Source organism: Gymnoscopelus braueri, assembly GCF_963280865.1.
Source record: "Gymnoscopelus braueri genome assembly, chromosome: 14".
Taxonomy (NCBI): Eukaryota; Metazoa; Chordata; class Actinopteri; order Myctophiformes; family Myctophidae; genus Gymnoscopelus; species Gymnoscopelus braueri.
In genome coordinates this window covers 43794578-43819577 of record NC_137619.1, presented here as the reverse complement: position 1 = coordinate 43819577, position 25000 = coordinate 43794578, and the positions used below count along the sequence as shown (strand labels likewise).

Here is a 25000-nt window from a genome sequence, read left to right as displayed (position 1 = left end):
CTTGTAACAGAGTATTTCTATATTGCAGTATTACTTTTACTTAAGTAAAACCTTTTTTTTAAAAACTTTTTCCACCACTGCCCAGGCTCATGGTGAAATGTCCTTGAACAAGATACTGAACACCTATAATGTCTCCAGGTGTTGTTCTGTTCAAATAAGGTGCACACATACAGTTCAAGAAAAGCTAATTGTTGGACCACATTTGAACTGAAAACAGACACTGAAAACAGACACTGAAAACAGACACTGAAAACAGACACTGAAAACAGACACTTTCTCACCCAGGTGATAAGTCCCAGAACTAACTTTAAAAATTCTAGAGCCGTCAGGAATTGATTACAATGAATGTAACAGCATCTATCAGCAAAGGCACCTCTCAAAGTTCTGCTGATAACTGCAGCGATGAGGATCAGAAATTGCCTCTGGCAGCGCACACTGTATAGATACAGAGAGAAACGAATCCAGCTGCCTGTAACAGAAATAATCATCCAATAATCAGACGTGTCTATATAGCTATCTCATCTTCATCTACAATCTTCCAAGATCTGGCTTTCAAAACAAAAAAGGCCCGTCACATATAGGAGATCGGCAATCTAATATGAAATGCTGTGTCCGTATCCATCCAGGAATACGGAATGACGATAACATAAACATGGCACGACGCAAATGTGTGGCGAGCAGGAATGGTCACGGGAAAACCACGAGAGGTCATTTGAAGGTGAAGGAGAAATATTAGAAGGTGCTTCGATCCGAGGAAATTACAGTAATTATCTGTTCATTTTAATCACAAGGGACGTGCCGTTGCACAACTGAGATTGCAGCAAGCAAAGGAACCATTGAGAGGAGGAGACCGTGACCATGACCATTACTATCCCATTTCAATTGAACTGGATTCAGATCATTGATACTCCCAACTGAATAATGTCCGTCTGTCTGTCTGTTTGTCTGTATACCTACCTACCTACCTACTTACCTACCTACATACATACATACAGTATGAATAAATACACATACATTTGTATGACTACAGAGTGAGTCTAGTTGATAGACATATACCTCTCCAGTGGTGGAAAGTAACTAAGTATATTTACTCAAGTACTGTACTTAAGTACAATTTTGAGGTATTTTTTACTTTACAGGAGTATATCCAATTTTCAATACTTTTACTTCTACTCCACTCAGAGGCAAATATTGTACTTTTACTTCACTACAATTATTTGAGAACTTTGGTTACTAGTTACTTTGCAGATATAAATTACTATATTATAAAACATACATTAACCACTTTAGCCCTATTTTATACCTAGGCTATTTGAAAATAGCCTAGGTATGAAAAAATAAAATAGCTATTTGAAAAAACGTGTCGCGAAGCGATACGTTGTGAGCTTGTAGATCTGCTATTTTCAAACATTTTTGTACTTTTACTTTTGGTACTTTAAGTACATTTTGATACCAATACTTTTACTCAAGTACATTTTTAATTGCGGACTGAATATTGATGCTTTTACTTAAGTAAAACATTTGAGTACTTTTTCCACCACTGTACCTCTCTCATGGTCAGCATGATCACATTCATAAATTGTGCGTGTGCCACAATATCCAAGCCTATATGTCCGTGTTTATTGCTCTGCCGCGGAAGGTCCTTTTGACTGAAAAGTCAGCCAAACATCATTAATTTTTTATCTGGTGTGTATGTATAGCCGTGGAGCTGTGATTTATTTTCCCCAAAGACACGTGCACTCCTAAAATGAGCTTGGGAATCAGGTTAGATTCACTATTGGAAGCTCTACAACATCAGTGGCTGGCAATTTAACAGCTTTCAAAACCGGTGTCCCTATTTTGGGCATGTCATTATTGTCAAACTGTTTCAAGATTTAAGTCATTTCACAAGAGGGGGCTGCGGCCCCCGTATTGTGGAATTACTTAAAGGCTATATGGCTATTTGTGGGTCCTTGGCATAGAACAGTTTGGGAACCCCTGCTGTATAACATTCTTTATCTCTTTATTTAGACGGGACTAGTGCACATTAATGAACATTCTATAGACCCCTTAACAGACGACGTCACACTGATAAGAACCAGTATCAATGAAACCCATTCTGTCAGGTCTCGCTAGGACGCGCCTCACTAGCCAACACACAAGAGGGGGTTGGGGACGGAGTGTGCTGAAACCAGCGCACCCCAAAACAACAGGTTGGGAATTGATTGCGTGAAACAATCACCTGTGCGTCCAGTCTCAATGTTAGTAAACAAATAATTGGTCTATACATGAACGTGATGTAAACATGTAAACGTGCCGGATTTAGCTAGAAGCTCATTTCCGTCGGTAGTCCCCATATACAAAAATACCACAATAACAGCATGACAAAAACGGAGAGAACATACAACTGCCTAAACATTTTAAAGCAACCACAAATGCCTAAAGCATCTGTGTCATTTCAGATTTTAGCGTTAGGCTATTCAAAAATAGCAGATACACAAGCTCACAGCGCATCACTTCAGCATTTTAGAAAAATCGTGAAAGTTTTTGAAAAATGTAGTTCAGAAGCCATTTGTAGAATCGGCCTAAGGTCTTAAATGGGTTAAGAATACCATAAAGGGGATCTGACTCCGTCGACCATGACACACTGTTTTCTGTTTGTTATATAGCTGCAGGCTAGAGATAAGACTATACCAAAGCAGAGATGGAGGGTCTTCCTTTAGGGGGAACGTTTGGAGCGAACAGGTGGGAGATTGTGCAGTCACGCCATCAATCAGGTGACACGTTATTTAGGCTGACAGTCTAACTGGATCTAAGAAGCTGGAACTTACACACTCCATAAACACTGCTACACATTAAAGTGTGTGTGTGTGTGTGTGTGTGTGTGTGTGTGTGTGTGTGTGTGTGTGTGTGTGTGTGTGTGTGTGTGTGTGTGTGTGTGTGTGTGTGTGTGTGTGTGTGTGTGTGTGCGCGTGCGTGCCTGTGTGTGTGTGTGTGTGTGTGTGTGCGTGCGTGCGTGCGTGCGTGCGTGCGTGCGTGCGTGCGTGCGTGCGTGCGTGCGTGCGTGCGTGCATGTGTGAGTGCGTGCGTGCATGTGTGAGTGTGTGTGCGTGCGTGTGTGTGTGAGTGTGTGTGTGATGGGGTGGGTGGTACTGGCAGGACATTTGCACGTGTGTGCATGTGTGTGCAGAGTGCAACACCACCTTTCCCATCTTGAAACACAGCGATAGTCCAGAATCTCCCGTTGCATATTTTCCACTATACAGGACCAACCTAACATGGAATGGAAAACTGCAACACTACACCACCTTTTTGCCCTTCGGCTGAACTCCCCCCCCCCCCCCCGCCCCCCCCATAGCCCTTAGTATGTCAACTCACCCGTCCAGTAGCAGGATTGCGTTTTTCCGCGGCCGTCCGGCGTTGGGCCCGTAGAGGTGGGCCCGGTGGTAGTAGCGCACGGACTGAAGCAGCGTCCGCAGCACGGTGTAGTCCTGAGCCAGCTGGGTGCTGTTGACCGAACGACCCACCATGCTGCGATATCCGTTGGGTTCTGGTGGAGGAGGGGAGACGTTCACACAACTTCACAGTGAGTAACGCGATAGGGCCCCAAAAAGCTGTGGTGTAAAGTAACTAGGATAAGGATAATTCCTTTTAACAGGACGTTCATGAAAGTCCTTGCGGGCTTGTTTCCAATGAGGGCCTGTGAGCAATTAGGGGTTAAGAGTCTTGCTCAGGGACAAATTTCATTTCATCGACACATATGCTGGCGTGGCCTGGAATCGTACCTGTGGCAACCAGGGCCTCTGGCTCCCTAGGCGGGCTCACTAACCACTCAGCTATGGCTATGGCCGCCCCACTAAGTACCGCCCCACTAAGTACCGCCCCACTAAGTACATTTACTTAAGTTTTGAGGTATTTGTACCTTACTTGAGTATTTCCGATTTCCAATCGTTTTATTTCTACTCCACTACATCTCAGAGGCAAATATTGTACTTTTACTCCACTACAATTATTTTAAAACTTAAGTTACTAGTTACTTTGTAGATTTTGATTATTATTACAAAACATGCATCAACCACTTCAGCCCTACAGTATATACATTTCGGCCATTTGAAAATAGCAGATCCACAAGCTCACAATGCGTCGCGATTTTATACATTTGAAAACTTGTGAAATGGGACATTCTGCGAGTACTTTTACTTTTGGTACTTTTTTACTCAAGTAAATTTTGAAGTACTTCTACATTGCAGTATTGATACTTTTACTTAAGTAGAACATTTGAGTACTTTTTCCACCACTGGCAATAGGCCCCCAAAAAGCTGTACAGCCCACCCATCTGACCACTCAACGGCGTTCAGTCAACGTGACAGGTGGAGAACCATTGGTTTACAGTGATTTTAGAACAGCTAAGGGACATTGCTAGGCAGCCTGTTGCGTTTATATAACAGCTACTAAATAGGACAACATGAAAATTATAGACAGATTCCAATTAATGTTTTTATAATTAATTTGACACAAAAGTAGCCTCTGATTGCCTGCACAAACTAGGAAGGAAGTTGCTATGCAAATGCATGGAAGGTCCAGAATGGTGACTATTGTAAACATGCCGTTGTATGGTGACTATTGTAAACATGCCGTTGTGTTCTAAATGTGACATTAAGCGATATTGAGCAACTGCGCTGCCTATTTCTCGCCTAAAATGTTAACCAAATCTGACATTTTGAAACAGTTCCTTTGCTGCAGAAACACTGATACACGCGGTCACACGTGTGTGTTTATAGAGCGTTTTACAACAGCTTAGAGCGCGGCTCAGCCAATCATAATCAAGGACAGGAACTATCCGTTTCATAAAATTGAGTTTTTATACAACAAGCCGCAGAGGTTGTTGTTGTACACAATAAAAATGTCAGCGTTCATTTATCCATTTGTACATTATGAGGCCAATTGGTTCACTTGTACATTATCCACTTTGTCATACGAAGAATAGAGAGAGACAGGAAGGCACAGAGATAGAGTAGGGGAGTGACCTGCAGCAAAATTTGGTCTGGCCGGTGACTCACATGTCAGGCATCTGAGACCATGTGGTACGCACGCACCCTAACCACTCGGCTATCGGGTCGCACCAAAATGTCTGGCATTTTCCCAAAAATGTTGAACATGTTTGAATTTTTTTTGAAATTTGTAGATAGATTTTAGAAAATGGAACCCATAAATGACATGCCCAAAATAGAAACTCCAGGTTGAAAGTGGTTAAATTAAGCACTCCAGGAGTGTAAGTATAGTATGGCTCTCCTAGGCGGTGCCCGGCAGCCAGTAGTAAAAGGTATAATTGAGCAATTGGGAGTAACGCTGACAGATGGCCTCAGAGCGAGGGGTTATGAACAAGCCAAGTGCACAGGGAGGGACCGCAAAGTCCCCAAAACACACCACCAGGGATCTGTGTTTCCCCGAAAGGAAGAAAAAATAAATGAGCTTTATTTAGGCCCTATGTTGTCATGCTATTCTATTGTACGATGACTGAATTTGTGTCAGGTTGCATTTGAACTAAGGCTGAACTGTATAACGTAAAGGCAAATGTGTGTGTGTTTGTGTGTGCATGTGTGTGTGCGTGCGTGTGAGCGTGCGTGTGTGCGTGCGTGCGTGTGTGTGTAGCATACATTTGTGCTACAGTAAATTTAAATGTTTTTACCTGTACATTTCTGTACAGGTATATGTGCAGTAGGGTGAAACATGGCAGGTTATTAGCAACACGACTGCAGCTAATAATGGTTGTGTTAGATGTAAGCGTGCCAATGTATAGACGGTAGTCAACAGTATTTACGCATTAGCACTCCTAAATCTAACACACCCCAGTATTAATTTTGTCAGCTGCTGCGGCTGCTTTGCTTACATCACTGTGTACGGTAATGAAGGTTTTTTTTTACCCTGAACCCGGAAAACAAACTACAAAATCAACCTAGCGTTTCATGCCCCCTTTCAGTGGCCATTTTTCTTGGCAGAAGTGCCGTCGTACTGCGCGTTGTTGTCTGCTAATCAGATTTTTTGGACCATCTTCACTCACAGAATCTCCCCCGGCCCCTTTAACTTCACGCTCTGTCTGCACTCGCTCTGGATAACTTCCTTTAAATCATGACTATCGCCACGGTTCAACTCCTACACCAAATGGCTACACATGGCCCACTCCCTGTGCATTCTGCATGCCTCTTAAAGGCTTCGGCTGCCATCGGGGAGTTCCTATCAGGAGCTTTATCGCAGACGAAATGAAATGAAAATGTGAAGTGATGTGCTGGAGGGGAAGCCTTTGAGCGTTGCCGTGCGGCAGACACACAGCTGGTTAGTATGACATGTGGACTATATAGCCTGTCCCTTTTATCCCCGAGACCCGGCCCACTCACTCCTTAACCCTTGCCTCACTGCTGGCTGGCAGTGGTGTAAAGTAACTAAGTACACATACTCAAGTACTGCACTTAAGTACAGTTTAGAGTTTTTTTTTTTTTTTACTTTACTGGAGTGTTTCCAATTTTCAGCACTTTTACTTCTACTCCATTATCTCAGAGGCAAATGTTGCACTTTTACTCTGCTACAATTATTTGAAAACTTTAGTCACTAGTTACTTTGTAGATTTCGATTATTATTACAAAACCACTTCAGCTCAACATACTGTACATTTCTGCCATTTGAAAATAGACGATCTACAAGCTCACAGTGCGTCGCGATGCTTGTAGATCTGCTATTTTCAAAATATTGTTATGCATTTTATACATTTGAAAACTTTGTGAAATGGGACATTCTGCATAATGAGTACTTTCTACTTTTGGTACTTTAAGTACATTTTGATACCAATACTTTTGTACTTTTACTCAAGTATATTTTGAATTCCGGACTTTTACTTGTAACAGAGCATTTCATTGCAGTATTGATACTTTTAGTTAAAAAAAAGAGTACTTTTCCCACCACTGCTTGCTAGACTTGTCACTCTAGGTCAGAGGTTCCCAACCTATGGGCCGGGGGTCCCCACTGGTGGTCCCTGAGGATATTGCATTGTGGGCCCCCAAATCATTGCCAAAACACTACGATTTTAAAGATAATATAACATTAATGAAGGGTGAAAAAAATGTTATGTTTTCACCAGAAGTGAAAACATAATGTATTTTTCAAAAAGTATGTTAATTGTCAATTTGAACTTTTGTCAAAGCATACTAAAGGTCCTTACACACCGGGGCCATTTTTTTCATGCGAATAATACAATTTTTTTTAAAACCTTATAAAGTCAATGCAAGCTTCCACATCAGTTTCGCGGAGCGAAAAAAGCGTCTTTTAATTATTCGGAACGAGTCAGAATTTTGCGTATATTCGCATATTCGCCGGTGTGTAACGGCGGTAACAGTGCATTTTTGGCCAATACATATTTATGGGAATATAAAAATCTAATACAAATATTTTGAAAAGAAAAGAAAAATCAGAAGGAGCGAGTGCATTTTCCGGCAGCGGAAGCTGCCGCGGAACTGCCGCGGAACTGGTTTAGGCATAGGAAGCTGCCGCTCCGCCGCTGCTGCTGCTGCCGCCGCCCCGCCTCCCGGCACCTGCCGTTCCGCCGCCGGCATCCCGCTGCTCCGCCGTCGGCAGCTCAAATGCACTCGCTGTCCCTCCGAAAAATAGCCCATCTACAAGCTCACAATTCATCGCAACGCCACGTGTTGGGAGCTTGTACATCTGCTATTTTTGGTCAACGTTACCCCCAGAATAGCGATGCGTGGGGATCAAGTGGTTACAACCTTGAAAAAAGGTTTTCATAGTATACTTTAAAGCAGCACTATGTATGTGGAATAATCCATGATTATGAAAGATAACTGTGTATTATTATTGGTGCAACAGCAATGTGCTTTTATTGTCCTGCAGGAGTTAGCAAACATGTACTGTTTGAGGTGAGCCTAGTGGTACAGAGTGGGCAGAGGCAGGCTCCCTGCTGTGCTCCTGAGCTTCAAAGAGTTCTTGCATGCCAGAGACAATAGGCCTTTGCGTGGAAGACAGGGAACAGGTCTCGCTATCAGGTGAGGGGTTTCTAAACAAAAGAGATAGCAACTCCGAGCGGGGGTAGCTTTCTAGATAAGAGACAAAAGCTTTGTGTAAGAACAAAGCAACTGATTTGACTGCATAATGCAGTCTGGCTCCACTGTGACAGGAAATGGCAAGGAATCGCAAGGCTTTGTGGGTAACCGGAACTTCCTGTTGCTAGAGGCGGACCTTGTGTGAGAAGTTTATAAATTAGGAAGGTCTCAGAACAGAGACTCAGATTCTAATAAGTAACTGGCCGTGGGTTGTTCCTCGAATATGGGTTCTTGAGTGACTCACTGATCATCTGGAAGAGAGTGAGAGATCAATAGTAAGTAACATTGTAAATGATTGTATATCTGATGTGTTCATAATGGAGTGAAGTCATATCCTTAATACTATGTATGTTCTTTGCTTGTTTTCTCTCTTACCAGGTTTTATTACCTATTTACCTAAATGTATTGTATGTGTTATTAGTAAAATAAATCACCTTAAAAGACATTTGGTACGAGTAATGCCTTAGACTCACTCCTCTCTCTACCCTTTAATTTGGGCTTAGTAACCGTTGTTTAACTCTGCACAAAGCAGAAAACTAGGTTGGCTATAAAAGTGAACAATGTAACTTATCTGTTCTACATCGGACTTCAACCCTTGTGTCCTGCGCAATGCTGAAATCTTTACCACTGGTAATTGAAGAGACAAAATACAACCTCCCCAATTGTATAAGTTATATTGTATTAACATACTCTACCATACAGAACGGACAAAATCACATAAAAAAAAAGTTACGTAGTGTCGCTTTAAGTTTTCAATAGGAACTTAAAGTATATCAAGTTAGTTCCATTGATCCAAGCGGGAACGCAATCATATCAGGAGCTTTATTGCAGATGTTTTGATCATTAAAATATGTATGCTCTGAAAATGCACACGGGCCACACAGCTGACCACTAAGGGGTTCTCATTTATGGCCTAGAAGGTGTCGCTATTGGTATTTGACCGGACTGTACCTTAGTAACCATTTTCATAAATACTATGTTTTCAGTCACTAGTTTAAAGTCTTCTTTCAATTATCATGACTAGTCCATACCCGGTTGACGCATCCGTGGGGGGATATGCGCACATGATCTGGCAACCCGGGAGGCAGTTCGTCCCATAGCTGGGCAGCCCCTTAACCATGTCTTTTACACAAAAACGCTAATAAACGGCTGAGATTTGGTTAAATAAAAAAACGGGCTTCGCAGTACCGTGCACATGGTAATGGTCAATGGCTGTGTGCAAATTCCGATCAATTGGTCCAGCCACTGAGGAGAACCGGGCGTTTTTGTGACAGACAGACAGAGGTTTCTATAATTATAGGAGGATATGCGTTATTTTTTTTACAATATACTCCCAAAATATGAAAATGAATTATAAAGAAGGGCTTCTACTGAGTGAAGACCCACCCTTCCACCCAATAGCATTAGATTATTCGCAACCGGAAATCCAAGATGGTGGATTTGAATTAGCTGAATTACAGGGTCTGTAGAAACCAATGGGTGACGTCTGCTTTTTTTTTGCGGGAATATGCGATATGCGGGAATATGCGATGCGAAAAATGCGAAAAATGCGAAATGTGAAAAGTTGCAAAATATGCGATGCGAAACGCATATTATGCGATGCGATGCGCATATTATGCGATGCAATCTTTTTGAAAAAACGTTAGCCCTGCATAATTATGCACCATTTTGCTGATTATGCGGTAAATTCTGCAATCGCATAATCGCATTTTTCTGGAGGGTCTGTTTTACAGTAGGCAACTGCTGTGCTCCCCACAAACTAACAGCTACTATTTTGATCATCTATTTTCATTTTCGAAGAGTTTTGGTGTAGAGGGTAAAAAGGAGGGGACCAAATGTAGAGCCCTGGGTCACCAAGGGCCAACAATGTGTAGGATTTAAGGCCGTCACGCCGTCGCGGCTTTCAGCGGTCTGTTATTTCTTGATAGCAGAGCGCTGCTATGAAGAACAAAGCGTTGCTATGGACGTAGGTCTAATCAATAGACTGAGCACCTGGATCGTATTAATCCCCAGGGCATGTTTTTGCCGTATCCAACATGGTGGCCAAGTAAACAAACACATGATGTCATTTTACAGCTACAACAGTACACTAAAGAATGTTTTTGAAAACATGTGGGGTGAGAAACAGGCAACGCGGTAACAGAATCTTGGTTCATATTTGAGCAGCATTTCTTTGCGGAGTTTGGTGAGCCGGCCGTGTCGCAGAGGACGGACATCGTTGGCATAACCTAATGGACTATTTGCTTTACCATCATCAATTAACCCATTAAAAGCCGGGAAAGCATCTGTGTCATTTTAGATGTACAAGCGCACAAGCTTGCACATCTGCCATTTATTTCTTTTTGGAAAATCTTGAAAGTGTTTGAAAAATGTTGAGTAATTTCGAATTACGAAAAAGTTTGAGAACTGCTGATTTAGAGGGCATTCGTAGAATCGGCTTCAGGTCTTAATGGGGGTTAAAATCCTTTTTAAAACCAACAAAATCACTATGTTTCGTGTCAAATTATCTATTAAGTAGCTGTGTAATAAGTGGGATAATGAGCTCGCCACTATTGAGAAATAAACCTCATCAGGGCGATTAAGACCACTCCTCCTTGCTTCGGGGTCCTGCATAGAGTCCGTGGGGCCCCCCACTAAGTGCTAGGTGATTCAGATTGCCGCCTCAACAGTACTGAGCTGCGTTCAAAGACATAGCTATACCCTTAAAAATGCACACACATCACAAGGGGATTTGTTAAAATGGTCTGATATAAACAGTAAACACTGAACAAACTATTAAACAAAATTCCGTCAAATTAATCATTTCATATTTTCTTTGATATGTTGTCCAATGTCAAGTCTCTATTTCATCATGTGATGAGAGATGACGCAGTTAGGTGTCTGTCAGTCAGTGAGCAGCTCACATTTATGAGCTGTAAGCCCAAACGGCTTATTCACCAGCATGTCATTGTGGGTGGAAAGGAGCTTCCTACATTTAACGTTGGTTTCAGTGGTGTAAAGTAACTAAGTACAGTACATGTACTCAAGGGTTGTACTTAAGTACAATTTTGAGGTACTTTTACTTTACTGGACTATTTCCAATGTTCCAATGTTACAAAACTTTTACTTCTACTCCACTACATCTCAGAGGCAAATATTGTACTTTTACTCCACTGCAATTATTTGAAAACGTTTTGTCAAGTCCACATGTGTACACAATCTGTGTGTGTGCTTAATAGCCTGCACTCGCCCAGTGGGGCCCCCCTGTCCTGAATAGCCTGCACTGGGGGTCCGCCGTAACTACACTACACCACAGGTCCAGTGTTGATTTTGACAGGAATTTTTGATTCAGTTTTAGTCATAGTATTTTGAATTAAATTCCATTTAGTTTTAGTCATATTTTAGTCATCTGAAATGTTTTACTGTTCTAGTCTAGTTTTAGTCGACTAAATATCATATGAGTATTGTTGACTAAATCTACAGTTGATTTAGTCGAATAAAATGTGTTTTGGCGGTGCCTTGATGGTGTCGTAATGGCTGATTTTACACTTGGTTGCATGCTTAATATAGCCGATCTGTAGATCTGCAACACACACGAGTGCAACACCCGAGCGCAACCAAACATAAAATGACTTGTCTTAGTTCTATACTGGATCTCTTCTCCACTCGTCCCTCCCTAACATTTTAGTCTAGTTTTTAAATTGTCAATATATTTAGTCTTAGTTTTAGTCGTCATAGCTTAGTTTTTATTTACTTTTTGTTTAGTTTTCGTCAGTAAAAAAAGGTAGTCGACTAACATTTTTCGTCATAGTTTTAGTCGACGAAATCAACACTGCACTGGTCCTCCATCACCCTGTCAGTGTCAAGGCGGTTACACACCGGCGAATATGCGAATATACGCAAAATTCGGACTCGTTCCGAATAATTAAAAGACGCTTTTTCGCTCCGCGAAACTGATGTGGACGCTTGCATTGACTTTATAAGGTTTAAAAAAAAAACGTATTTATTCGCATGAAGAATTCGCCCCGGTGTGTAAGGACCTTATGGGTTTGTTTCTCAATAATGACCGGCTCCTGATTTACACTGAAGGATCATTTATATGTTGGCGACAAAACGCGCAGAGGGGTTGTGGGGACCAATTACAGGATAAATGAGCGTAATCAGTGGTATCTGAGCGGTATCAATCAAATAGTAGTGTCAATACAGGCGATGTGTGCTGTAGAGCAGTGGTTCCCAAACGTTTTAGCTCAAGACCCAAATGAGAAATTACACATTTGCTCGGGAACCAAACAAGTGAAAATAACTGATCTACAAACCCACAACGTGTTGCTATTTTCACTCCTTTAAAAACATGTATTATCTTTTGAAATAATATATCTCTGCTGTCGGGCAGAAACCAGCTAACTCCAAAATGTTCATTTTTCAGGAAATGACAAACAAAGTGGAGTTAGGAGGTTTTGTTCATCATTGAGAAGAACAGCTAAATGGACCTCCAGGCTCACAATGAGGTTGGAGGTCAAAAGGGGGTGGAGCCTGGAGTCAGCAAAACCAGTTAACTCCACCCCCCTTTGGTGGACTGGTTTTGTCAGAAGCGCTTTTTAAAACTTTTCATTGGTAAACATTTTTTTTAACCATCACACAGGCGTAAAGAGTGTTCAATAGCACTGATTTATGATAAAAAATGCAAAAGCGGAAACATGGAGTTAGCTGGTTTCTGCCGGACAGCAACAAGTATGTTTTTTTTATATATATATTCGCGGGTAAACATCCCCTTTATTCTTTTCCCACATTTAAATATATATATATATTTAAATGTGGGAAAAGAAAAAAGGGGATGTTTACCCGCGACCCATACAAATTGGTCCGCGACCCAAACATGGGTCCCGAGGCCCACCGTTTGGAAAGCAGTGCTGTGTAGAGCCACTGTGTGTACTGACCGTTGCCCAGCTCCCATGAGATGTTGTACTTCTTCCCGGCGCTGTACTTGAGCAGACTCAGCGTGGAGGAGGAGTTCCAGGAGTTGTCGGGGTTCCTGTGCAGCGCGTTGAGCCCCAGGATCAGGTGGAGACCGGCACACTCAGCGAAGTTGTACAGTTTGTCTAAAGACCTGGCTGGGAGAAACCCACAAAGCAGTTGTAACTTTGGTTCTTCCGCACTTGTAATCGATTAGTGCACTCATAATCAGTGGTGTAAAGTAACTCAGTACATTTACTCAAGTGCTCTACTTATAAGTACAATTTCGAGGTACTTTTACTTTACCGGAGCATTTCCAATTGTCTATACTTTTACTTCTACTCCACTACATCTCAGAGGAAAATACCTTTACTCCACTACAATTATAATGATCATAATGCATACAATAAATACCCCCTTGAATGGATTGAATTGGATTCTTACTCTAGTCTGCTATAGCACTGTTTTTTGAGGTGGGGTCCAGGGACCCCCTTGAGGGCATTCTAGGAGGTCCCCAGCTAAATGGTAGTTAGATGCTGTAGATAGATAGATGGTTAGGAACCATCTATCTATCTACAGCATCTAACTACAGGGTCCATTAGGTTCAATTTGTACAACACTGAGGATTTTTACGGTGTAGCTTGGGGTCAGACTCAGAGAGATCGAAAATTATATCAAAGAGGCGTCTGTGGCCTAATCCATATCTGTCTGTCTGTCTGTCTGTCTGTCTGTCTGTCTGTCTGTCTGTCTGTCTGTCTGTCTGTCTGTCTGTCTGTCTGTCTGTCTGTCTGTCTGTCAGTCAGTCAGTCAAATAATCCCAAATGTTTTAGCTTGAAATCCAAAAGATATACATTTGGTGTCTTCCTGGGACCTGAACTTACAAATACACATTCAAAAGTAGCAATAATATCCAAACTATACTAATAATACTACAAAACCTTTCTGAAACGCATCGCATCCCAACACGTTTCAGAACATTTCTTGACAGTATTTTTGGAAAGTAAAGGTGAAAGGTAAAAAAAAAAAAAAAAAAAAGGGATATTTAGTCTCGACCCATAACAACAGGTCCGCGACCGAAAATGGGAGCCCCGACCCTATATTTGGGCAACACTGTTGCAACACCCTCCCTTGCTAGGTGCGTTACCCTCTCTCGCTTCCTGATCGCTACACAAGACGGCCACTCTCTCACTTTGAGTAAAAACATTACATACCGTGCATAGTCCATAAATCCATGAAATGTCATGTGCTGTGTTTTGTGGTGCGACGTAGAGGCACAGTCTGTCACCAAGTTTGTTTTACTCTGTTTAGGGGACCCCTGTCTCTACTCAACACCTACATCATGTTCCAATTTCTTAAACAGAACCATCAACTTCTCTAACAGGCCGGTGATCTAAAACAGATACCTGACTGACACCAGAAAGCCCTCTGGGTGTACTTAAAGCATGTGTGACATCTGTGCGTCATCTGAACCATCCCTTAGAGGTAGAAACAGTTCAAAGCAGTGTGATAAATTGCATCTACTGAAAGTGTGTGTGTGTGTGTGTGTGTGTGTGTGTGTGTGTGTGTGTGTGTGTGTGTGTGTGTGTGTGTGTGTGTGTGTGTGTGTGTGTGTGTGTGTGTGTGTGTGCGTGCGTGCGTGCGTGCGTGCGTGCGTGCGTGCGTGCGTGCGTGCGTGCGTGCGTGCGTGCGTGCGTGCGTGCGTGCGTGCGTGCGTGCGTGCGTGCGTGCGTGCGTGCGTGCGTGCGTGCGTGCGTGTACTTTTAGAACATTTTTTTCTCTGATATCGCAGGCAGCACATTAAAGGGATAGTTCACCCCCAAAATGACTTTTTTTCATTCGATTAGTCACCCCATGGAGACTTGAATTCATGGATATTTCTTTGTTTTTGTCGCATTCCTAAACCAATAATTTGAGGAGGAGACACAAAGAGTCTCCATTGTATCTCCTACCGGAACCACTGCCTACCGGTCCGCTGGTCATCAAATGATTGGCTTAGGAATGCAAAGAAAAAATATCCATGAATTCAAGTCTCCATGGGGTGACTAATCTATTGGAAAAAAATGGGGGGGTGAACCCCACCATTTGGGGCGGCCATAGCTGAGTGGTTAGTGAGCCCGCCTAGGGAACCAGCTAGCCCTGGTTGCCCCAGGTTCGATTCCAGGCTATCCCAGCATATGTGCCGATGATATGAAATTTGTCCCTGAGCAAGACTCTTAACCCCAATTGCTCACAGGTTCTCATTGGAAACAAGACCGCAAGGACTTTCATGAACGACCTGTTAAAAGGAATTATCCTTATCCTTACCATGCCTTTAAGCCCTGTACGCTTTGTCAAATGGCCAAAAGCAAACTCGGGGCATCTATACGAGCTCACAGCGCGTCCCGAGGCCACGCGCTGTGAGCTTGAAGATCCGCTACTTTCGACTATTTTTCGAAAGGTTTTAATTGTTTGGAGAACAAAAAGTACATGTTTTGAAAATTTGGGAAATATTCGCCTATAATGACATTATGCCCAAAATAGGGATGCCATGTTGAAAGTGGCCATGATGAAAGTGGTTCAAATAAATAAATAAACAAATAAAACATAATCATCTGGGAAATATTGGCTCCACTGTGTTTGACCAAAAAGCGTGAAGAGGAAAAAGCAGGGAAAAACTGTCTGTTCTTCAGAATTGAAATCAGCACTGTATGTCTATACACACACTAGAACTGCTCACTGTGTTGTTTATAGCCTAAACCTAAATAATTTAAAGCTGCAATGAGCTTTATATTGTAATGAATCCAACGTTATTATGGCAGAGTTGGGTTAATACATACATAACTAGTACATCTGCACACTGGTTGGAGGTGGTCTCCCTATATGCTCCCATCGAGACATTTTGACTCTGGTGTAAGGGTAAGATGACTAATAGTACTGCCTGAAGCTCATGAGTGCAATATCTCCCCAGGCCGAGCGGGGATTGAGACTGAGAATCCCCATGCAGGTCGGACATGAAACTTACGGACTGCAGCTTTAAGGACTACTAAATGTATCAATTGACCCCCTGACTCTATTTATAAACTACATTGCTGAACAGTTGTTCTGTTCTTTTGGGCCCACCCCCCCCCCCTCCCCCATGCCAGTGTTTTTTACAACCATGTGGGGTTTTATTTTGATATATTTTTTATATATAACTGTATTTTACTATTGGCAGAAGAGTCGTTTGATGATCAGGTTTTATTCTGCCATGTAAAACGTAACACGAAACATCAGGTTCCATCTGATGTCATATGTTCCTTGTGCTTACCACTCAGACCTTGATCCGAGTTAACAACCCTGTGTGTGTGTGTGTGTGTGTGTGTGTGTGTGTGTGTGTGTGTGTGTGCGCACGCGTGTACGTGCGCGTGCGTGTGTGCGTGCACGTGCGTGCGTGTGTGTGTGCGTGCTCACACTAGTGTGTGTCATATCATATACTAGTGCAAAGCAATGGACTCAGTGAACTGCAACTGTGATATGCAGACCTAAGGATATCTCCCATCCCATGCTACATTGTAAAATCCTCAGTGTTAATTTAACTCTGGAGGTGTCTGTAGATTTAAGTATATTTTGTTCACTGTACTCACGGCCCACCAGTGGTCCCTAGCCCACAGGTTGAGAACCACAGGTCCACAGTGTTCCTCAAAGTGAGAATCCAAACAGACTGATATTCCCATCATGGACACCCGTGGAGCTTGTTCTCTGCAGGGCACCGGAGCAGCCGTCTCTCTGCTGTACTTTTACACATGACTCTGTCACTCACGTTTATACCTGCTGTCATCGCCACAGACCTGACCTCTGACCTGGGAGGGCAAGAGCTGAGCCCCGGCCGATATATTTCAGTTCGGCGAAGGTTTCCGAACGTTTCCAAAAGCTTTCAACGGAAACATCTATATGAGCTTTAACCCATTCAATCCGGGAACGCATCTCTGTCATTTTAGATTCCTTTAGCTATTCAAAAATAGCAGATATACAAGCTCAAGCGCGGCACCGAGAGTAGCTTAGATCTGCTATTTTTGAAAAATCATGACATTTTGTGCAAATATATATATATATATTACTAAATATTTTACAAATGTTCACTTTAGACATATATATTCCAAGATTTGCACAAATTTTCACGATTTTTCAAAAATAGCAGATCTACAAGCTCATAGCGTGGCACTCGGTGCCACGCTATGAGCTTATATATCTGCTATTTTTTAAGAAATCTTAAAATGACACAAATTATGCTTTCCCGGTCTTAAAGGGTTAACATCAGCTATTTGGGGGGGAAATGTTTGAATAGGGATTAAGTGGTTAAATTAAATAAAGTTCAGTTTACATATAATTACTTATGTTACTTATGCAGTTATATTACAGTTTAATATGATCAAAGTTATTTGTGTTAAAAAAAATTATATTGGTCAAAACAACTGCGGTCAAGGGTTTTCCAAAATGGAAATCAGCAGCGGACACAGGAGTGAGGCATCAGTTTAAAATTTAAAAAAATCTTGAGTAAAACGGTATTGGTATCAAAATGTACTTAAAGCACCAAAAGTAAAAGTACTAAATGTTTGAAAATAGCAGATCTACAAGCTCACAACGCGTCGCATCGCGACGCGTTGTGAGCTTGTAGATCGGCTATTTTCAAATAGCCTAGGTATAAGTGGTTAATGTATGTTTGATAATGTAATCATTTATATCTGCAAAGTAACTAGTAACTAAAGTTTTCAAATAATTGTAGTGGAGTAAAAGTACAACATTTGCCTCTGAGATGTAGTTGAAGTAAAAGTATAGACCATTGGAAATACTCCAGTAAAGTAAAAGTACCTCAGAATTGTACTTAAAGGGATATTTCACTTTCAAAAAAACGTTGGGTCATTTTATCATCTACTCAGGCTTTTGTGAGCCCCTCTGACCATTTTTAAGTTGCTTGATTCAGTATTTAGATATTTGATATTCATTTGATCAGACACGCCCCCTTCCTATACAAAGATATTACTTTTTTCTTTTCTTTTTATTGTATTACATTTCTTTCATTTTCCAAAAAAAAAAAGGACAATTGAGTTATCGAAAAGACACGGCCCCCTCGCGTATTAGGAGGTCAGGGTGAGTCACCAGAACCAAGGACGAGTGTTTTCGATTAATCTGACATGTTAAAAATGGAGTTTGATAAGTTACAATGGGTTTGTATAGGAAGGGGGCGTGTATGATAAAATGAATATCAAATATCTAAATACTGAATCAAGCAACTTAAAAACGGTCTGGGGGGCTCACAAAAGCCTGAGTAGATGATAAGTTTTTTTGAAAGTGAAATATCCCTTTAAGTACAGTACTTGAGTAAATGTACTTAGTTACTTTACACCACTGGCATTGAGTGATTTAGGGCCAAAATAAATTTCTAATCTTGTACTACATCATGAACCATCCAGACCTCTCAGGTCATCTGGGACATGTCTGGTTTCTGTCCCAGAATATTAACTAAACCTGGAGAAGCAGCTTTCAGGTCGCCACATATCTGGAACAAACTCCCAGAAAACTGCTGGCCTGCTACAACTCTCAGTTCTTTTAAATCAAAGCCGAAGACCCTTTTGTTTGCCACTGCCTTTTACCCGTTTTTATTTTCTAAATTTAATTTCTTCCGCACAATAGTGTAATTATAGGGCGAATAATTGAATTATGCATTAAACTCTTATCTTTCTGTTTTATTTCTTTGTCTTATTTTGAATTGTATTCAAATGTCCAATTTAATGTATTTCTTCTTTTTATCATCTTTGTGTAAAGCACTTTGAATTGTTGTTGAAAGGTGCTACTGTATACAAATGCACTTGCCTTGCATTTCCTTACAAATGTACCCTTGAAGATGTGTGTGTGTGTGTGTGTGTGTGTGTGTGTGTGTGTGTGTGTGTGTGTGTGTGTGTGTGTGTGTGTGTGTGTGTGTGTGTGTGTGTGTGTGTGTGTGTGTGTGTGTGTGTGTGTGTGGCACACATGTATTAGAAGCAAAAACAGCAATTTATAAGCTCACAGTGCATTGCAATGTGACGTGTTGTGAGGTTTTTGATCGGCTATTTTCGCTGTTTTTATATATACATATATTTGTGAACAAATAAATAGATACATTTGTATTTAAATGTTTTATTTATTTATAGAATTGTCCAAAATAAGAATGCCAGGTAGAAGGTAACATTTTTTTGTTTAACTGCATACGGCCCAATAATGACGTGTGGCTGTCACCAAATCCCAGAGCACCCCCGGACTTGTCACACAGCGGACCATTGTTCCTCGGCACACCGTTTTGGGAAATCACTGGTGTAGACTAAACCTACATGCCCATAGATAGATACAAAGTGTATGGATCTGTGGGTGAACCGCTTGATGCACGTGTGTGCAGTCAAGTATCCCTATAGCCTGCAAGTGTTTCTATTTTCCAAGAGTGAAACCCCTGAATACCTCAGACTAGATGTTTTGAAATGTGATCGGTTTGGAGCCGTGCCATAAACATAAATATTACCCTGACCCCCCGACCCACACTTCCTAGGGCCAACGGGAAACAGATGACGACCATATGCGGCTCTGGTACCTGGCAGAACATGCCCCCCCGACCCACCCAGACACACATTTGCGACCAGGTGAGCTTATTAACTGACAATAAGGGGAGGAAGAGAGAAAACAGACTCACAGTATGATGACAATGTATTGTTAACCACATGAACCCTATGGCGTCCCTACTCTGGGGCCGAACACTCAGCCAAAATAGCCGATCTAAAAGCTCACAGCACGTTGTGACCGGCTATTTTCTGGCGAAGAGATCTGGTGCAGAGGGGGAAAAGGGAGCGGACCGAGCAAAGAGACCTGGGGCACTCCGGTCGATAGGGTTTTAAGTGGTTAAAGCTGCAATCTATAAGATTTATACTTCTTCCTGGGATTCGAACCCATCATCTCCTGCGTGGGCAGTGATGGAAGAAGTAGACCTACATGTACTCACAAGTAAAAGTATCAATACCGCAATGCAGATATACTGTTACGAAAAGTTAAGTAAAAAGTCCATTATTAAAAATGTACTTGAGTAAAAGTTTAAAAAATATTGTCATCAAAATATACCTGTATAACACCAAATGTAAAAGTACTCAGTATGCAGAATGTCCCATCTCACAAGTTTCAAATGTATAAAAGTCTTCATCGCATCGCGACACGTTGTGAACTTGTAGATCGTCTATTTTCAAATAGCCAAAGCATATAATAGGGCTGAAGTGATGTATGTTTTGTAATAATAACAGAAATCTACAAATGAATTAGCAACTAAAGAAAGAAAAACAGGTGCGCTTCCTCTGGATGCCTTTTTAGTTTAGGCAGTGGGTGCTCAGCTATACATAACAACACGAACGCGGGGTCTAATTTCTGAGTGTTAAAGTAGGGGAGACCACCTCCAAGTTCACCACTGCAGATTGACTAGTTATACTAGTTGTATATATGTTATTGTACCAAAACATCTACTGCTCAGACAAGAGGCAATGCCCACACAAAAGAATATCCATGAATTCAAGTCTCCATGGGGTTACTAAGCAATAGTTTATTGTTTTTTTTGGGGGTGAACTATCCCTTTAATGTCCTACTTCATCATACTACAGAGTCACACAAAAGCATCGAAAGTAGCAGATCTACAAGCTCGAAACGTGGCGCGAAGCGTCACGTTTAGAGCTTGTAGAACTGCGGCTTTTGCAATTATTGAATCCTGAAAAGTAACAGTTTTGGACATATGAGGTTTCCACCCGACAGTGACGATAATGCTAGTTAAATTGCGTCGACATACTCTACCTATACAGATTGGTTTAAATGACGTTTTGTTCACTTACATTTTTTCCCCCAGCTTTTTAAGTCGTCCTCAGGTGTGAAGGGTCTGAAGATATAAGTACAGGCTAATCAGAATCAGATTTCTTTCATTTTCATTTTTTTCCAGAAAAAAAAAACGAAAAAAACGCTGGCGTTCACATCTGAAGATAAGTAGGCTAATAATACTTAATGATACTTAATGCTCAGATGTCGGAGGAAAGCATATGGTCCGATGCCAGTAGCAAAATCAAACAGGGAGCAATTGGCTACAAATCAGACCTTTGGACCAAATGTGGCTTTTTATTGGGCCTAGACAGGAGCTTTATGCGTGATGCACGTGGCAAACGTTCAGATCGCGAATGATGAATGTTGCCCCGGGCTTTAACTCACTTTCCATCATATAAACGGTGTCGAGGAAGATGCTTTTAAAATGTAATACATCACACGTTATTTAACAACTTAAGCCCCTATATGCGTACATGTACTTCGCGGTCTGACAAATAGTGAAATATTGCCCGATTTACAAGCTCACAACGTGTAGCCTCGCCAATGTCTTTTTTTTAATTTTCTTTTTTTTACAATTTTCGCCTTTAATAATGACATGCCACAAATAGGGACGCCATGCTGGAAATGGTTGAGTAAACATTTTAAGTGTTATATTACTTCTGGGATTACTTGTGTGTTACTTTCGCGAAACACCCTCAAAGGAATTGCACAAAAAATAACTAGGCGTGATATTAAGACCAATCTGTACGTTTTATGTCCTACCCGAGATTCAAACCAAAAGATCTACCGCTCATCCAAGAGGCAATGGCTGCTTGGCCCGAGGGATTATTAGATTGTTCTTAAGAGCTTTAGGCAGTACTAGATTTTCTTTAACCTTTATTTAACCAGTAAAAACACATTGAGACAAAGTCTCTTTTTCAAGTGTGAACTGGCCTAGAGGCATCTGAGGTTGAGGGCGTTTCGAACCAAGATAAACATGTCAACCAGTAGGTAGTAGCCTACCCTACTGTATGTCTGTTACGGATAAGAGCGTCAGTGTAGAGGATCTGTTGTCTGTGTTGTGTTATGTGTGCGCGCGCCCGTCTTCGTCCTCGTCTTCCCTCTGATGTTATGCAGATCCTGGGTGCGACTCCGTCTCCAGGATTGGTGGGGAGCTCTTCACTTCAAGCTCAGCACTCCGCACCCCTCCAATATCACCGTTCTGTCCGTCCCTTTAAAGCCGACCTGAATCCTTCATTCACGGCCGCTGTCAGTTGTGATCTGTCTGAGTCTAGAGTAGGCTAGTGGCAGCGCGCCCACCGGAGCAGTCAGAGTTTCCAAATGTGCCTTATCATTCCCTTCTCTTTGTACAGGTTGCTACTTACATTAACGTGCTAAATGTGTTATCCAGGGCAAGTATTGTAACTATTACATTTCTTCTTTAATGTGTTAAAACCTCAGAGGGCAGGTTCCAGTACCTTGTATTTTTGTGTTGGCCCAGTTCAGACTAGAGTAGTCAGGTATAGGGTAAGTTCTTTAGTTTTCTTTGGAGTGTATTACTCAGGTAGCCAGCGTTGGGGGTTCCCTAGTGGTTATAGGAAGTATTGTTTGTTTTATTCAGTTCTTTGATTTGGTTCCTGTCCAGCTCTATTCACATTAGACACGAGTAGCACCTCACTGTATATATATATTGCACTGATTGTATACCACAATTTATTATGTCTGAAAATAAAAGCTTAAGTTTGGCTTGAACCATCTTGCCTTGTTGCGTTCCTACTCCCCTAGACCCGGTGGGTCGTAACAATGTCACAATGGAAAAGTAGGGACACCACCTCCAACCGCTGCAGATGTGCTAGTTATATTGTATTAACATACAGACTACAGAAGAATGCCACCACAATTCCACTGCTATTCTAGCAGTCTTTCATTGTCATGATGAAACACAAACAACTCTTAGAAGCGGAAACATTTTTCAGAGAGTTAAGCATTACTTGACATAGGCCTACTTCCTGTATTGCATAATATTCGCTCAGAACGTATTGAAAGGATAGCCTCTTGAGATGTAGCATCTCATTTACCAGGAGGTCCTATACAAATACAGAAATATAACAAAAACATCCACATCATACATTTGTAACACTTTTACTTGAGATTGTACACGTTAAATTTTCTTCATTTTTTATTTTAGTTTAGCTGTGTTTAGGTACTGTTTGAAGTACTTTTTGCCTTGCCCCTCAATTGTACTTGTGAGTTTAAATAAAGGTTATGATGATGATGACATCCACTACAAATACAGATAGCTTGCTCACCCCCTCCCAACCACGCACGCACCTGTTATACAAGAAAAAAAACAAAAATGGGATCCAATACAATGACCCGGATAATCAATGATGTGATAATGATGTAATATCAATTACATCAGCGTTGTCTTGTAAGTGCAAACAATTAAAAAACATAAACATGTTGTTTTAAGATGCGACAATAAGCAAGTCCTGAAGCAGTGGAAAGAGGTGATCTCAGAGATCTCAGAGAAAGAGGAAGATTATTCCAGTCAGATGGAGATTTGTATTGGAATGACCCGCGTCCAACTTTCAACTTAAAAAGTCTGGGAACGACAAAAAAGGGATGTTGCATATGTCTTAAGTGGATATGAAGAACTACATGGAACTAAAACTGTTTCAGATAAGAAGGACAATTAAAATAAAGACATTTGAAAATGAACTGAACCCAGTGAAATTGCCTTCTACATTTAGGCTGCAACCAATTATGCGATTCATACATGAAACAGTGATGGGTTCCATATGGACACCTCAAAACAAATCTATATAGAGAATTATACACAACGTTAAGAGGCTTAAATGCTGTAAGTGTCAGTGTTGTTCTGATAAACAATATTGGCATAATCTATAATAGGAAATATAACTTGAGAAATTATTCATTTTCTGACTTCAAATGTAAACAATTAATTGGGCGTTAAAGTGAACTCAGACAACCATATGTTCTTTTTATAATAAATCAATGTGGGCTTTAAAGAGAGATATTTGTGAACCATCCCTTAGAGGTACAAACAGTTCAAAGCAGTGCAATAAATTGCATCTACTGAAAGTGTGTGTGGCGTGTGTGGATGTGTGCGTGCGTTTGTCTGTGTTACTCTGTGTGTTACTCTGTGTGTGTGTGTGCGTGTGCGTGTGCGTGTGTGTGTGTGTGTGTGTGTGTGTGTGTGTGTGTGTGTGTGTGTGTGTACTCTTTGCTTTGATATTGCGGACGTTGGTGACTGAGGCTTAACTTAACTGAAGGCCCTGTACTTCACGATCACCGTATGACAAATAGCATTAGAGTCACCTTGCGATATTTAAAGGAGTCAACCGTGTCAAAGTAAGAACCATCATCAAAATGAACATGCATATAAAAAGGAATATGCAAGACTATGTCACATACCAAACACCATGCTGCAGGACTTCCTTATTTTCTGTAAGTTTGTTACTTTGAAGTCAGCTTAGTCTAAATTAAGGTCTTAAAGTAAAGAACAGTGGCATCAGCATAAAGCTCAACAAGATTGAGGTAAACCTTGTGGAACACCCTTTTCAACGATTAAGTCGTCAGACTGAGAACACACTGAGGTAGGGGTGTAATGGTACATGTATTTGTACCAAACCGTTTTGTTCGGCTCAGTACAGCTGTGTATCTAATTAAACATAGACTTGTTTGACGTGTGGAACTTCAATTCCGAGTTCCCACAACATGAACATTATTGAGGGAGCGCATCACACCACAGCACGCTGTATACACAGAACATTACAAAGACAGCATGCTTAGCCCCCCAACCCATCATGACGGCAGCCCAGAATCAAGAACTTGAAGACCACTCCATTATCATTAAGGTCTCCAGTTTGGGTTTCTTTGTGAAATGCAACAAAGACAAGTGGATAAGACAATAGCAATGTGCCGCCATTGTTCCGCCGCGATGGGGTATGTTGCTGGCAACACATCAAAACATGTTAGCTCATTTGAAACGGAACTATGCAATTGTGAATACCACTGCTGCTAGGAAGAAAGAAAGAAAAAACTAATATCAAGGCTGCCATCAGAGAAAACCTGCAGGACAGACACTCTGCTTGTCAGGATTTCCTCCACAAATGCACAGCTCTTGACCCAGGGCTCAAGGCCCT

General features: G+C 41.4%; 1 protein-coding gene across 1 annotated transcript in view; it reads right to left on the bottom strand.

Moving 5' to 3' along the window:
- The window catches only part of hpse2 (heparanase 2), a 125802-nt gene that overhangs the window by 51686 nt on the left and 49116 nt on the right, over window positions 1-25000 (bottom strand). Inside the window, exons 4-5 of the mRNA XM_080449480.1 lie at window positions 13004-13177; window positions 3358-3529 (exon numbers count right to left, since the gene is read on the bottom strand). Coding sequence (XP_080305606.1) covers window positions 3358-3529; window positions 13004-13177 — 346 coding nt within the window. The remainder of the gene's footprint in view (window positions 1-3357; window positions 3530-13003; window positions 13178-25000) is intronic.